The sequence below is a fragment of the Podarcis vaucheri genome (assembly GCF_965113315.1).
Source record: "Podarcis vaucheri genome assembly, chromosome: 15".
NCBI lineage: Eukaryota > Metazoa > Chordata > Lepidosauria > Squamata > Lacertidae > Podarcis > Podarcis vaucheri.
In genome coordinates, this window is record NC_138753.1 from 35197823 (window position 1) to 35214007 (window position 16185).

The 16185-nt window shown below is 45.4% G+C and overlaps 1 protein-coding gene across 2 annotated transcripts in view; it reads left to right on the plus strand.

Annotated features, from left to right (window-relative positions):
• Window positions 1-9994, plus strand: part of RETSAT (retinol saturase) — a 37517-nt gene extending 27523 nt beyond the window's left edge. Inside the window, exons 8-11 of one of the 2 annotated variants that reach the window (XM_082200432.1) lie at window positions 1282-1391; window positions 2257-2423; window positions 3163-3322; window positions 6355-9994. In XM_082200432.1, the coding sequence (XP_082056558.1) occupies window positions 1282-1391; window positions 2257-2423; window positions 3163-3322; window positions 6355-6500 (583 nt within the window). In that variant the 3' untranslated portion in view covers window positions 6501-9994. The remainder of the gene's footprint in view (window positions 1-1281; window positions 1392-2256; window positions 2424-3162; window positions 3323-6354) is intronic. The other variant, XM_082200433.1, reaches the window with a different exon arrangement.
• The last annotated feature ends 6191 nt before the right edge of the window (window positions 9995-16185 follow it).

The window sequence follows — 16185 nt, forward strand, 5'->3', positions numbered from 1 at the left end:
TTAATGTGGAGATCCATCATGCTTCGCTCCTTCCCTCAGACCAGCAGGATTGGTCAGCCAAGAACAGACTTGGCTTTATGGTTTGCCATCCTTTGTGAAAGCTGGCTTTGAGAGTGTTATTTTATTTGTTCATATATACAACTCATAACTGTATACAAATGCAAATTAGATACTTGCCAGTAGTTGATCAATAACGTTCACTTAGCAGCCAAATTTTAGCTCCCTTGGCTGCTCTGTCCATAGCTCCTTGTCTTTGTTCTTGTCTATAGAAAAAGCACCTGAAATGATCTTGTACAATGGCTTTATGGAGTGGGCCTTTATGGAGATGCAGAACTAAACTCTGGCACTCTAAATTCTAATTCTCTTGACTGTATTTGGGTTGGGTAGATCTGAACTGAATTTTCAAAACTTGCTCCTAGTTCAACACATTTTTTTATTTATTTTTAACTGGCTGCGAAAATGGTATATCTGAATTGGTAAGCACAAGTGCTCTGACATGTTTCCTCCTGGAGCCTAGTACAGATTTTTCTTTCTATGCTTACACTCCAAAGAAATGTAGCTTTCATCGCAGCACAGCATGCTTTTTTCCAAAGGCATTCTGAGAGATCTGCATTGGCTCCCAGTACGTTTCCGAGCACAATTCAAAGTGTTGGTGCTGACCTTTAAAGCCCTAACCGGCCTCGGTCCAGTATACCTGAAGGAGCGTCTCCACCCCCATCATTCAGCCGAGACACTGAAGTCCAGCCCTGAGGGCCTTCTGGCGGTTCCCTCATTGCGAGAAGTGAGGTTACAGGGAACCAGGCAGAGGGCCTTCTCAGTAGTGGCACCCACCCTGTGGAACACCCTCCCTACAGAGGTGAAGGAAATAAGCAGCTATCCTATCTTTAAATGACATCTGAAGGCAGCCCTGTTCAGGGAGGTTTTTAATATTTAACGCTGTACTGTTTTTTAACACTTGATTGGGTGCCGCCCAGAGTGGCTGGGGAAACTCAGCCAGATGGGCAGGGTATAAATAAATTATTATTATTATTATTATTATTATTATTATTATTATTATTATTATTATTCAACAGTGTACACTCCCCCCCACCCGGCTTTCCCTTGTGGGAGACTGGAGAGAAGGCTTAAAAATTTAGGCCAGCCAAAAAGTTATAAGCCCCAGAAATTGTAGACACCTTCAAGTCTCTCAAGCTGTTTCCCATCTCCAGCATTAATAGTACAGTTTGATAATTTGTACACTTTATGAAGTCAAAGTTCAGAGTAAGTCTTCTTTCTTGATAGGTTCGTTCGTTACTTTAATTGTTCGAGAGAAACCGCTCCAGAGAATATCCCCTTGCTATACATTGGTTCTCCATCGGCTAAGGACCCCCTCTGGGAGAAGAGATACCCAGGTATGAGTGCTGTTTGAACCAGCAGTGCAACATCATGTTTCTTAAGGGGTGGGAGGAAATGGAGAAGAGCCAGCAGGGGGGGCTTTGTAGCCCAGAGTTGGGCAACCTGTGGCCCTAAATCTATGTGCAAATCTTAGCCTGGAATTCTGGAATAGCTTGGAATGAAAGGAGGAGGGAAGGAAAAGAGAGAAAGGGTGCCCCACCTGCTTTGGCTTGTGGTCCTGCCCACCACTTGGTTAAGAACTCACCCACTGCCCCCAATAGATGATCCCCAGTGGGGGGGGGAGTTCTCTTCCCTTGACACCCTACCACTACCCCAATCTACCATAGATGACAGAATCTTGGAAACCCAGAGAGCAATCTAAAGGATAGTGGATCTTAGGATCCAGATTCATGCTGGGTCCATGACTCACTTTGTTAAAGGGTTTGGATTTGATGTAGGGTGATGGGCTTGAGATGTGATCATGAATGGGCTGGGATACCAGATCAGGGAAACAAGATGTCATCGTCACAGAGGCAAGATACCAGACTGAACAGTTGGGCCACTGAGTGAGGACAATACAGTTTGTTCAGATAGCCAAACCAGACTAGGAGGAAGAACTTTATATGCCTCTCCATTGGGCTGCAACATCAAATAGCCAATTTCAGGCCAGCTGACAGTATTCAGGTCAATACAGCTTGGGTAGCTGGCCAAAGGCCCTAGAGTGCTGATGGTTGTATGAGATGAGGTGTCACAGAATGCACAGGTTTGTGAAATGTGCGCCCTCAACACCTGACAAATCTTCTGCAATAATCTGGGGTGGTAAGATGTCCCTTTGTGGCAACCACATCACTAATGAAACGCTTTGTGCCCCTTTCATTATAGGCAAGTCCACTCTAATTGTCCTGGCAGTTGCAAAATATGAATGGTTTGAGGAATGGAAGGAGGAAAAGGTTACTAAGAGGGGAGCGGAGTATGAGGCCTTCAAAAACTGTTTTGTGGACAACATAATGGAAACGGTTCTGAAATTTTACCCACAAATAAAAGATAAGGTAAGGGCGCTCCTTGTCTCGCACCATCAGTTGTGCAAACAACAGCAAAGAAGGAACTTTTCAGCTTTCTTTAAATAATTTCTAGCATGGTGTTTTAGAAATTGTTTGCACATAAAGTCCTAGATTTGGCATAGCCTAAGGATAGTGCTGCTCCCATCCTTTTGAGGTCAGTTGAGGTTAGAGACATTACTGATAGCTTATTCAGCAAGTTCATAAGATCAGCTAGGGCTCAGGATGAGTGTCTCTGTCGTTTTGTTAGTCTCTTGGAAGCAAGGCCTGCCTTCTACTATTCATTATACTTTCTGTCTATCTGTTGCTTTCGCTCTCTCTGTTTCCATTTCCCTTCTTAATTTAAAGCCCCAAGGTTTCTTAAGGAGATGGTACAGTTCCCGAGATGTTCTGGCCCCAAACTGTGAACAGTTTGGGACCAGAACATCTCAACCAAGTTTAAAATACTGTAGCAGCAAGAAGATTGCAAAAGTCAAGATGGACTTGGAGCAAAACGTTGCAGTGTGGAAAGTTCCCATTCAGAGCACCAGCCAGTCATGCTGGTTTTGATGATATTCTTTATTTTATTCCACTTAACCCCTTCCCAACAGACAGGCAGCGATCCCACTGAGCATACTCCCTGTCTTCCCTGTGCTATCCTTAAACCCTTTTAAAGGTTCCCCCCTGATCCTACTGAATAAATAACAATGAGCCTCCCTGGCCATTTTGATCTGTCTTTTTCTCTGAACAGATTGAGTATGTCTCTGCGGGAACTCCTCTCACCAATAAGCACTACATAGCTTCTGTCCAAGGAGAGATGTATGGTGCAGAGCACAGCATTTCCCGCCTCCAGGTGGAAGTCATGGCCACAATACGCCCTCAGACCCCTGTCCCAAACCTCTACCTAACAGGTAAATGCTGCTTCCTTGCCAATTCCAACCTACCACAACCCTTCACCATTAGGCTTATTTAACTTCTTTAGCCTGTCCCATCCCAAGTGCATAGAATAGATGATGTTTCTGCACTAGTCTTGACTTTGGAAAATAAGGGTTGTCTACTCAGAGTAGGCCCATTGATGGGCAGGGTTAACCTAGGCTCATTAATGGCCGCTCAACGGGTCCTGACAGTGGGCGACATTTGTGGCCCAACGCACAGCGCCGCCATCTTGGAGCCATGATGGAGAGTTGGGCTGTTGCTCCACCCCCTGGGCTTGCCACGGGGGCCTCTGGGTTCCCACCAAACCTAGGTGCTTTAAATCGGCCAATCCACAGCGGGCCGGTGTGGGGGCTAGAGGCGCGGACCGGGCGAGCACAGACTTTGCCGCAGTCTGCTCCTTAGGCAGGCCTGACAGAGTATACCTGACCAGCTGGGGAATTAACATTGGTTGTGGGCTGTGAAGCAGGGCCTTCAGGATTGGTTGGCTGCCATCTGATTTTGTGGTTTCAGTTGTAGGTAGTCTTGGTGCTGAGATCACGAGTTCGCGGTCTCGGGTGGTGGTTTTAGACCTCGGGCAGAATCCTTTAGTCCATCATCCAATAATAAATGGGGTGCTGTGGTGACGCACCCCTCCTGTGGCAGCGATAACAGGGCCCCCATTAAAGGGGATAGTGAGGGGAGTCTATGGCCACGGACATACAGTGGTGGGTCACAGAACTCCCATCAGCAACTTGGAATGGGGGCCAGCTGTGTAAACGCACATTTCGCAGTGTCGCCATATTCATGACTAACCCCGTCTTGCCTCAGACCCCCACCGGAGGGCTGAGAGGGATGCACGCCCAATGCCTAAGCCAAGGTTTTCCTACATCTGAAATTAATAAAAGTAGTGTCCATTTTAATCCCAATTATGTGTCATGTGTTTTCATTGCTGTGTGGTCTGGCTCCCAGGAGAGGGGGAGGTCTACTCTAATTGGAGCTTAGGAACAAAAACTACATTGGGGGCATTCATTTCCTCCAGACTTTTTGCCCTAGAGGTGCAGATGAGTGAATGAACTGGGAAAGGAAGAATGGGAATTAACCCAAGCAGATATTGTTGACCGTTTCCCCTAAGCCACACCCACTTGCTCCACACATGACATGATGTGAATGAGGGAAGGACCACGTAAAGATGCAACTGCAGAGGAACTACTGGGAGCCTTAAAGTGCCTGTGGGATTTGTTTTGCTCAGGAGCTGCCAGTCAGAAATATTGAGTTCAGCCAAACCCTGGTGCAGAGAGGGGCTTGCAGTAGGGGCTGAACTTAATTTCTCTAAATGTGAATCACCTGGTACCTGGTGCTTGACCTACCTATCAAAGTGGCCCTCATAGAGTGGGAAAGCTATGGATGCAGCCACCAGGCTTGATCCAATTCCCCCACCCCTGATCTATAATGTACCCAAAGCCATTGCTTCTTTGTAGAAACAATGTACGCTCTTTCCTTGCTTCACAGCAAAAGTACTTTGGTGAGTTTAATGCAAGTGGCTTTCCTCTACGATTGCAGATGTAGTGATGCCATCCCTATACAGTGGTACCTCTGGTTGCGAACGGGATCCGTTCTGGAGATCCGGCTGCATCCCAAGGAATTCACAACCAGAGGTGCCGCTTCTGCGCATGCGTGCAGCGCATAGAGCACTTCTGCACATGCACACAGGGCGAAACCCAGAAAAATACTTCCAGGTTTGCCACATTCGCATCCTGAAAGATATTGATACAGGCTAGTACCATTGACACCTGTGCCACCTAGTTTCGAGGTTAAGCCAACTTTGTTTCCTTAGATTCAGACTGTCAATATCTCATACTTACAGTGCAGGGGACCTTGAGAGTTACAGCTTTATAACTTTATCTAATGCAGTGCTGCATCGATTACTCCCCCCCCCATAAGTACAATTTTTAAAACCCCTCTTGTAAAGTTAGAAGACGCTTTCAGTCTGGAGGGGCGATTTTGCCCTAGTCCCTGGAATAGCAGGAAGCCACTCCCAAGGGTTAGATCTTGTTCTAACATTAAACTCGATTAGAAAAATAGAACGAACTAGGTCTTGGGGTGTCTGGGTTTGTTTTTAATGATGCCTGATCTTTCTGTGTGTCCCTTTCTTAGCTTTTCCTACTGGCTACACAAGTGCCTTAAGGGGTTTCCGCAAGTGTCCTTCTGCATAATATACCGTATTTTTTGCTCTATAAGACTCACTTTTTCCCTCCTAAAAAGTAAGGGGAAATGTGTATGCGTCTTATGGAGCGAATGCAGACTGCGCAGCTATCCCAGAAGCCAGAACAGCAAGAAGGATTGCTGCTTTCACTGCGCAGCGATCCCTCTTGCTGTTCTGGCTTCTGAGATTCAGAATATTATTTTTTCTTGTTTTCCTCCTCCAAAAACTAGGTGCGTCTTGTGGTCAAGTGCGTCTTATAGAGCGAAAAATACAGATAATTCAGCTGCACTTTGCTGCACTGAGGTGCTCTCCCAAACATCATTCCTGGCTATTGACAAGAGGGTGGTGATGAGGAGAAAGATAGACAAGAGTAAAGACTGATAAGAGGCAATTACAGTGGTACCTCTGGATACGAACGGGATCCGTTTTGGAGCCCTGTTTGCATCCTGAAGTAAATGTAACACGCAACTGCATGTCTGCGTGTGTCGCGTTTCACCGCTTCCGTGCATGCACGTGATATCATTTTGAGCATCTGCGCATGCACGAGTGGCAAAACCCGGAAGTAACACACTCAGTTACTTCTGGGTCACCGCGGAGCGCAACCCAAAAATACTTAACTTGAAGCTACTTTAACCCGAGGTATGACCGTGTGCCCATGCTCTCTGTCCGTAGCGCATGAGACTCTTAATCTCAGGGTTGTGGGTTAGAGCCCCACGTTGGGCAAAAGATTCCTGCATTGCAGGGGGTTGGACTAGATCACATTCGTGGTCCCTTCCAACTCTACAATTCTATGACTCCTCCTTGTCTTTTGTTTTCTCCTGCCAGGTCAGGATGTCTTTGTTGGTGGCTTTCCAGGAGCACTTCATGGAGCCATTGTCTGCGCTTCTGCTGTCCTGAAGCGTAATCTCTACATCGACATCATGTGGTTATACGGAAAAATCAAAGCCAACAGTGCCATGAAGAAAAACTGAGCCTTCAACCTCCACCTCAGAAAGAAAATTTGCTCCTCCTGCTATGTAGACTACCCGCTACCTGGTTTCTCCCTTTCCCCTCCAGGGCATGTCAGCAGGGACCCAAACTAGCCATATACCTCGGTTCATTATTGCAGAAAGTTCTGGTTCATGAGTGTTGCTGTGGAACAGGTTGCAGTTTAGTACGTAGGTCCATTAAGCTGTTCTGATAGGTTTGTCGTGGCAGAAATAAGGACTCTACCTTCCAAGCCCTCACGGGTCGGTTTTAAGCATCTTAGTGGTACCGTGGTACCCTAATTGGGGTGGCACTGGCAGGTACATGGGCTTTAATGCCAAGGAGAATTGCTGAAGCTACTAGAGCAGTGGTTCATAGTTCAACAACATCTGAGGACCCACAGGTTGAGAAAGGCTGTACTAGAGGCACCATTCCCTATATTTGAGGTGACTGTCTGAGAATTTGTTGTCCCAGGTGATGTAGACCTGAATTGCCCTTTCTTTACAAGGAAGGGTTTCCCTATCAAGTACCGTAACGCAGTGGTAGAAAGCATGTTTTAGATGCAGCGGGTTCCAGGTTCAGTTATTGGCATCCTCAGTTAAAGGATCTCAGGGAGCAGGAAGAGCATTTTCTTTAAGACCCTGGGATGCTGTTGCCACTTGGTCAGAGCAGCTGGACCAGTAACATCTGACTTGTTTTTAAGGCAGCTTCGTATGCCCATGGTGCTAAAGACCAGGGTGCAGCGCTCTTACGAAATGGTACTGATGCATTCTATGCTACTTATGGGAGCAATATAGGCTAGATCACTTGTAGAGAAATAAGCCTAGAGAAAAGGTTAATACAAAACGGGTGATAGAAATGTAAACCAATTGCAGAAGTTTCCACAATTGCAGAAATATCCACATTCACAACTGCCGTTTCCCCAGCTGCCACATGGAAGTGGAAGTAGATGCAACTCTCTCCGTGTTCCATCTGGTTCATGTTCACAATTTTTCATGTCGTGGACATATGACAACGTGAGGAAAATAAACAGGCTTAACAGAGAAGAGTGGGTGGCTTCAGTGCACTTGCTTCTATGAGGGGATAGAGCGCTTGTGGCAGTGCACAGTGTAAACATGTAAGGGCCTGAAAATGTAGAGCAGTGTTCAGGCAGAGATGAAGCACAGCATTTTGTTTCCTCTCTCCTTCCTCTCTCCCTGCCCTTGTTATTTTTTAAGATTAGGGTGGGTACAAATGTTCTGTTCCACTTGCAGTTGCCATCTGCTCACAAAACACCAATTTTTAACCTTTGGGATAGAGGGTTGTGCGAGAAAAGTGAAAATGTAAACCCAAATACAGTGGTACCTTGGTTCTCAAACTTAATCCGTTCCGGAAGTCCGTTCCAAAACCAAAGCGTTCCAAAACCAAGGCGCACTTTCCCATAGAAAGTAATGCAAAATGGATTAATCCGTTTCAGACTTTTAAAAACAACCCCTAAAACAGCAATTTAACATGAATTTTACTATCTAATGAGACCATTGATCCATAAAATGAATGCAATAAACAATGTACTGCAGTCACACAATCAATCAATTCAGTAGCTGAACTGGGTTCCACACAGTCACAAAAACAAAAAAGAGAGTTGCAAAAGCAGAAACTCAAAATAAATAGCAGAAACAGACAGACATAAGCATAACACTCAAAACGGAAGTGTGGCACTCAAACTGGAAGCGTAACACACAAAACGGAGCACGTTCGGCTTCCAAAAAAAGTTCGCAAACCGGATCACTTACTTCCGGGTTTGCAGTGTTTGGGTTCCAAGTTGTTTTGAGTACCAAGGCGTTTGAGAACAAAAGTCCCATGTATGTGTTCCTCTGCTTAAGAATGCAAGGGGAGTCCTGCTTTTCAGCATTCTGTTTCCCACAGCAGCCAGCCCCATGCCTGTTGCCAGCAAGCTTGGTTCAGCTGAAACATTGAATATGCAGAATTATGTGTTTGTTTTAGCTTTTCTCTGATCAATGAGTACTGCACTATAGCAAAGGAATCAGATAAAGCTGTAAGAATTCAAGCCAAGTGTCCTCCCACCAATGGAAGCCCTTGTTGTGGTTCTCACCAAATGCCCTTCTCTCGATCAGGCATTGTATGGGGAATTTTCCACAAAAGCAGGTGTGCATAATGAGCACATCCTTTGATGACATGAGTGCAAAAGCCCAGTTACGCCCTGGAATTTTGACCATATCTCATGCAAGCTGTTGTTGTTGAGTCGTTTACTTGTGTCCGACTCTTCATTACCCCATGAACCACTGCCTCCTGCAGTTTGGTCAAATTCATGTTGGTAGCTTCGAGAACACTGTCCAACCATCTTGGCCTCTGTCGTCCCCTTCTCCTTGTGCCCTCCATCTTTCCCAACATCAGGGTCTTTTCCAGGGAGTCTTCTCTTCTCATGAGGTGGCCAAAGTATTGGAGCCTCAGCTTTAGGATCTGTCCTTCCAGTGAGCACTCAGGGCTGATTTCCTTCAGAATGGAGAGGTTTGATCTTCTTGCAGTCCATGGGGCTCTCAAGAGTCTCCCCCAGCACCATAATTCAAAAGCATCAATTCTCATGCAAGTAGACATCCATATTTAGTTATCGATGAACACGAAGAAAGAAACATCCTCCAGCAAACATATTCCACTGATAATTGGACTAAATTTTGGTTTTCCTGACTGGAAAACGTTTCCACCTTTTCCTACAACTGACAGCTCAGTCACCTGACAGCGAAGTCTGCTTGGCCGCTGACCCTTATGACTCAGCCACTTTCCAGTGGGGAAATTGTATTGTGATTTCTGTCCTTTTATCATTTAACATCCTTTGCTTTTGGACAGTTTTGCTAGAGCTAATGATGCAGAGGGAAGTTCCTTTGCACAATCAAAAGTCCTCTCCCTAGCACATCTGTTTAGCTGGATGGTGCCCATCATCTATGTTCAGGGGTGTAAAAATAACTTGCACATAACCAAGAATTCTGTTGCTGATCATAAAGAGCAAATGACTTGAGAAACTGGGGCAGATGATGTCAATGGCAAAGTCAATGCAATTTGTATGTTAGTTTAGGTAGAGAATATGCATGTCAGACTTTTATGGAAATGTACATGGTGCCCGATATATGTATTTATATAGAAATGTATCCCCCCCCCTTTGATTTATGGTTTCATTGGTTTATGAAAACTAGATTGGTACTTTTTTCCCCTTGCTGTCCTTTTGTGGAGAGGGGCCATCACTCACAAGGCAGGACCATAGATCAGTGATAGGGAATGTGTTTTGCCTTCAGAAGATTACAGGTTTGCCCCCTGGTATCTCTAGAAAGAAAGAATTCTTTCATATCACCAGCTATTTGAGAAAGCCATTTTCAATCAGAGATGGACAGTACTGGGCAAGATGCACTGGCAAAAGCCGTGTTAAATGTTTTGTCTCTTAGTTTTGTAGAAGAATACACTTGATGTTTTACAGTATGTATTTTCTATAGAAAAAATAGATATAACATGTGGACCAGCTCTGTGTCTCAGTCTTGCAATTGTTTTGAACTACTTTTTCTTTTCTTTTCTTTTTAAAAATGCATTTTTCTTCCATCGTGGAACACAAGCAGTGCCAGATTTACATATAAGCTAAACAAGCTATAGCTTAGGGCCCCACTTTCTTGGGGCCCCCCAAAAAATCTAAAGGGAAAAAACTGGATGTACATTTCCAAAATATAAGATTAAAAAACAAATACAATAAAACCTACATACAGTTAGAGCTTAATAATTATTTTACTGTTAATATGCTTCTTCTTAATTGTATTTCACTGTTAATATACTACTTCTTAATTGTATTTCAGTTCAGCAATTACTTTGATGAAATACATATTTTGTTATGTGCAAATGGCTTTAGTTACCTATTAGGTCCATAAATTACCATATAGCATATATTCATCGCAAAAAACAGCGACAATTTGTTGTTGACAAAGGACAGCTGGACATATAAAGGGCCCCGTTACCTTCAGTAGTTTAGGGCCTCATCGAACCTAAATCTGGCCCTGAACACAAGGCAGTGATTTTCATGTGGTTCCCAGGCAGCTACCTATCAGGGCACTCTGACCGGACTTTGACCTACTTTAGCTGCAACAAAGTGGTGGCTTCATGTGTCTTCAGACCATACCCTACTCCCCCCCCCAAAAAAAAAAGCAAGGGAAGGTGGAGTAGAATGAGACTCTGGAACCTTGCATGGTCCTTCTGCGTCTCATTCGAGACCCATATGCGAGACGCAGAAGGATCATGCTGCTGGTGGAAAGATGTACCCAGCATAAAAAGATTTGGAGTGCAGATTGAGGATTGAAGCTGGCTGCTGGTGGTTAAATCCTTTTGCAGTCCACACAGGTAGTTTTACTCTGAGCACAGCATAGTCCTGCAAAGCAGGATAGCAGCTATTTTATCTTTCACATCGCACATACACACAAGGGGAGTAGAAGAGAAGAAGAGTTTGGATTTGATACCCCGCCTTTCACTCCCCTTCAGGAGTCTCAAAGCGGCTAACATTCTCCTTTCCCTTCCTCCCCCACAACAAACACTCTGTGAGGTGAGTGGGGCTGAGAGACTTCACAGAAGTGTGACTGGCCCAAGGTCACCCAGCAGCTGCATGTGGAGGAGCGGAGACACGAACCCGGTTTCCCAGATTACGTGACTACCGCTCTTAACCACTGCACCACACTGGCTCTCAGTAGGAAGATCATGAGCTCTCCTGTGGTGTGGGGGAGAAATACTGTACTTTTCCATGTATAAGACTGTTAAGTTGTGGGTGAACATATCAGAAGACACAGCGATTCTTCAAACAGCTCTTTGTTTATTCACAAGCCAGAACAGAACTGGGCTGAAGGGTTCAGCCAACCTGCTTATATAGAGCTCAACTACAAAGCAACAGTAACCATTTTATGTAACTATCCAATCACTGAACGTCACTTTCTATTCCTTATTTGCATACGTGGACCTGAGTGAAAACTATCTACAGTATCCCCCTGCTGGCCCAGGGTGAGAACTTCAGTACATAACAAAGACGAGGTTTTTCTACTTAAAAATAATGTTTAAAAATGGAGCTCATCTTATACATGGGCAGTGCATGGGGAGGGGGACTAATGATTGGTTGCAACCGCAAGCTGCAGCTTCTCAGCAGCGATTGGGTGGGTGATTGTTGGCTGCATGAAGGGCTGCTTTGGATTGGCTGCTCCTGCGTTAATTGGGTAGTTAGAATCATAGAATCATAGAGTTGGAAGAGACCACAAGGGCCATCGAGTCCAACCCCCTGCCAAGCAGGAAACAAACAGTTGATGGTTTGCTGCAGCAATGGCTGCTGTGGATTGGCTGCTGCTGCGGCAACTGGGCGTTTCCCCCCCCCCCCCGCATTCGGGTTAACGATTTTCTGCATTCCCCGCCCAAAAATAGCTGAACGACCTTGGCAATCCCCCCAAAAAAGATCAACAACTCTGGGCCATCTCCCCCCATTTTCTTAAATTTGAGTCCCCCCAAATACACAGGGGCGTGTTATACACAAAAAAATATGGTAAGTAGCTGCCTTGGAGTGGAGGGCAAAACAATAATGGTGCTTCATCTGCCTGATTCAGAAGGAAGAGGTGGGGGAAGTTCAGGAGCTGCTCTATGTTCCCTAGAGCAGTGATAAATCAAGTTATATACCATATTTTCCCCTCTATAACACGCAGATTTTTTCTCCTAAAAAGTAAGGGGAAATGTCTGTGCATGTTATTGAGCGAATGTGTGGTCCCTGGAGCTGACAGGCGCGAGTGAAGGCAAAAATCAGACAAATATCAATCGTCCGGAGAAGGGAAGCCTTGAAAAGAGGAAGCTGCTGCTTTCCTGCATTCTGCCTCAGGGTCTTACTGTCCACCCGCTTCTGTTTGTTACTGTGTTTGCTCAAACGGAACAAAGAGCAGAGAAAACCCCTCCCCTCCAGGCAAGCAGAGGGGAAAGCAGAGCGTCCTTCCTTCTAATTCCTCTCGTGCTCCGGTGCTGCAACATGCAGGTGGGGAGGGGGGAGAGAGAGCTGGCTGGCTTGGGTGGGTGCATGGGGGGAACTTTTGCCTTCCTTTCCTCCCTCCGGTAAAACCCCTCTCCTGCATTCTTAGCCAGCTGCTTCTCCGCACACCCCTCTCGGTGCTCCTTGTCCCTTCTATGTTTTTCCTTCCCTCCCCACTTAAAACGTGGTTACAAAGCATGGATCCACATGGATCCTCAGGATCTTTGTATAGGGTCACCCCAAATTCAACATCAGATCACATAGCATATCCATGGCTACAGCCTGCACCAAAAAAATCACGCACCCACTGTTGCCTGGGGCTGCAATGGTGCAAAAACGTGGTTACAAAGCATGGATCCACATGGATCCTCAGGATCTTTGCATTGGGCTACCCCAAACTCACCGTCAAATTACATGTCTGTGGCCACAGCATGAAGCACAAAAATGATACATCCACTGTTTCATTCAGATTTTTTTTTCTTGTTTTCCTCCTCTAAAAACTATGTGCGTGTTATGGTCAGGTGCGTGTTATCGAGCGAAAAATACGGTAAATCTGGAACCTTTAACAGTCTTGAGGCCAGAGCTCTTTAGGTGGTAAACGTATATTTGCAAAATGTGATAACTGCAGTCCTGTTGCCCCACACATTGTGTTGAGTGCAAACTCTGGATGTCTGCCACAAAGTGCTGTCCTTAGAGAATCACTGTGTTAGAGACAAAATTAATCCATCCTACAGAGATTTCTAGATGCCTTGGTATGTGGTATAGTAGTTAAGAGTATCAGATATGGGCTGGGGATGGGTATCTAGGTTCTAAATCTTAGCTCAGCCATAAAGCTCCCTGATTTACCTTGGACCAGTCCCACACACAAGCATAGCCTAGTCTGCCTCAGATGATAAAGTGGAGAACTCTGTTTGTTGCATTGAGATCTTTGCAGGAAACGCAAAGGTTTTTTTTTAAGATGTGGGTTAAACCACAGAGCCTAGGACTTGCCGATCAGAAGGTTGGCGGTTCAAATCCCCGCGACGGGGTGAGCTCCCGTTGCTCAGTCCCTGCTCCTGCCAACCTAGCAGTTCGAAAGCACATCAAGGTGCAAGTAGATAAATAGGTCCCGCTCCGACAGGAAGGTAAACAGCGTTTCTGTGCGCTGCTCTGGTTCGCCAGAAGCGGCTTAGTCATGCTGGCCACATGACCCGGCCAATAAAGTGAGATGAGCGCCGCAACTCCAGAGCCGGCCATGACTGGACCTAATGGTCAGGGGTCCCTTTACCCTTTACTAAATAGTAGACCTCCTTGGTCCATGAGACTGTTGGACCAATCTTTATTGAAATTTGTTTATGTTATGTATTTATAAACTACTGCACAGCCCGAGCCGCTGAAGACAAAAGTGAGATGAAGTACAAATAAATAAATAAATGCAAGCTCTAAAAACAAAACCATTTCTACAGATGGTGTTTTGCCATATGCCAAAAAATAAAAGCAACAAGCACTTTTTGTTTAAACACACTTTTTAAAAATTGCTTAAAATAAAAAAATCTGACACCTGTTTTATCTACCACAGCTGTCTGTTTACATGATATAGTCTCTGTTTTTACATTGTATTTTATAATATTAAAATATTGCATTGTAGTTATGTGAATTGTTGTTAGCTGTTAGCAGTGGCATGTAAGCACCGGAAGGTGATATATGAATGTCTGTGTGAATGAATCCACTGCAGGAGTTGCTGGAAGGAGCCATGCAAGGCATCATCCAACCATTTTAGGGACCACTAAGGATTTGTGACGCGGGATGCGGGTGGCGCTGTGGGTTAAAACCACAGAGCCTAGGACTTGCCGATCAGAAGGTCGGTGGTTTGAATCCCCGCGACAGGGTGAGCTCCCGTTGCTTGGTCCCAGCTCCTGCCCACCTAGTAGTTCAAAAGCATGTCAAAGTACAAGTAGATAAATAGGTACCACTCCAGCGGCAAGGTAAACGGCGTTTCCATGTGCTGCTCTGATTCGCCAGAAGCGGCTTAGTCATGCTGGCCACATGACCCGGAAGCTGTACGCCGGCTTCCTCAGCCAGTAAAGCGAGATGAGCACCGCAACCCCAGAGTCGGCCATGACTGGACCTAATGGTCAGGGGTCCCTTTACCTTTAAGGATTTATGTAAGCTTTACTCCCTAGCTTCTTCTTCCAGTATCCCTGCTCAGAGTTTTCCTTCCCAGGTTGACAAGCCGCACTTGCCCCTAAAAGTGGCATGACACCTGCTTTAAATGCGTAGCACAATGAGACCCAAAAGTCTTGTAGCACCTTCTCTGCCCTCTGCCCTGTGCTCCATTGTGTGTCTGGTCCGATCTCATGCCTATGCAGAATTCTGCTGCCCAAGCCGTCCAAGTCTAGTTGCTCCTGCTCCTCCTTAAATCCCCAGGCTGACTTTCCTCCTCTCTAGACCAGCTTTTCCAGCCTTTCCCTTGCTCTCCCCTTCCTTTTTTGTTTCTGTCTCCTGATAAACCTCTGTCTTGCTGGCCTTCCTTCTTCCAACCCTGCCTCCTCCTCCTCCTTCTTTGGTGATCACATGTAGCAGAGTAAGATTGGCTTCCATGAACACGGTCTTAATAGTGAGTCCGTAAATGACTGTGGAGGCCAATTCTGGATCCACGCATCCTTCCACAGTGGGGACATAGGTTTCTGGGCAGGAGTTGATCACGGTGAGTGTTTGCCAAGCATGCCTTCCTCTTAGCACATTTCTCCCTTTCATCCTGAGTTCGAACGTCTTCAAAGCCCATGACACCTTTGGTAAAGGCTGTTCTCCGATTGGAGCGCTCACAGGCCAGTGTTTCCCAGTTATCAGTGTTTATACTACATTTTTAAAGATTTGCCTTGAGAGAGTCTTTAAACCTCTTTTAGTTGACCACCAGCATTACGCTTTCCATTTTTAAAGTTCGGAATAGAGTAGTTGCTTTGGAAGACAATAATCAGGCATCCGCAACATGATGAAGTTGATGTTGAAGAGTCATTGCTTCGACACTGGTAATCTTTGAAACTTCCAGTACACTGGCATTAGTTCACCTGCCTTCCCAAGTGATGCATAAAGTTTTTCAGAGGCACCATTGATGGAATCTTCTGAGGCGTTGGGGATAGCATTTATAAGTGGTCCATGTTTCACAAGCATACAGTAAGGTTGGTAGTACAATAGCTTTGTAAACAAGCATTTTGGATTCCCTCTGAATGTCCTGGTCCTCAAACACTCTGCACTTCAAGCAAAATTTAACAATTCCAAAATACAGGTGTGCCTTCACTTTCGCAAGATTGAATATACTGCCTTCGGCTGGTTGATTTCAAAAAATTCCACTGGAAAAACGGTTATGTCCCTGTGGAGATGGCAGTATTGAGTCAGTGGTTCATGTGCCTCTGGCTTGCGCTCTCTATAAAGATTTGAGGAGTGAGGTTATTACCCCTCTACTATTGTCCATGCCAGGTCGCTCAACCATCGCTACCGTGTCCATACTTTTAGAAGATCAAGATGATCAGGTGACAGCAAAAACTGCAAGGTTTTTTAGCGGGGGCAATCAGAATAAGATCTAATATTTGATTGTTGCTATAAACCCCCAAAATATATTTTCTAAGTTTTTACCTCTATCTTCAGTACATCTTCTTTTATTGCTATGGCTAGTGGCTGATGCAAATAAAGAT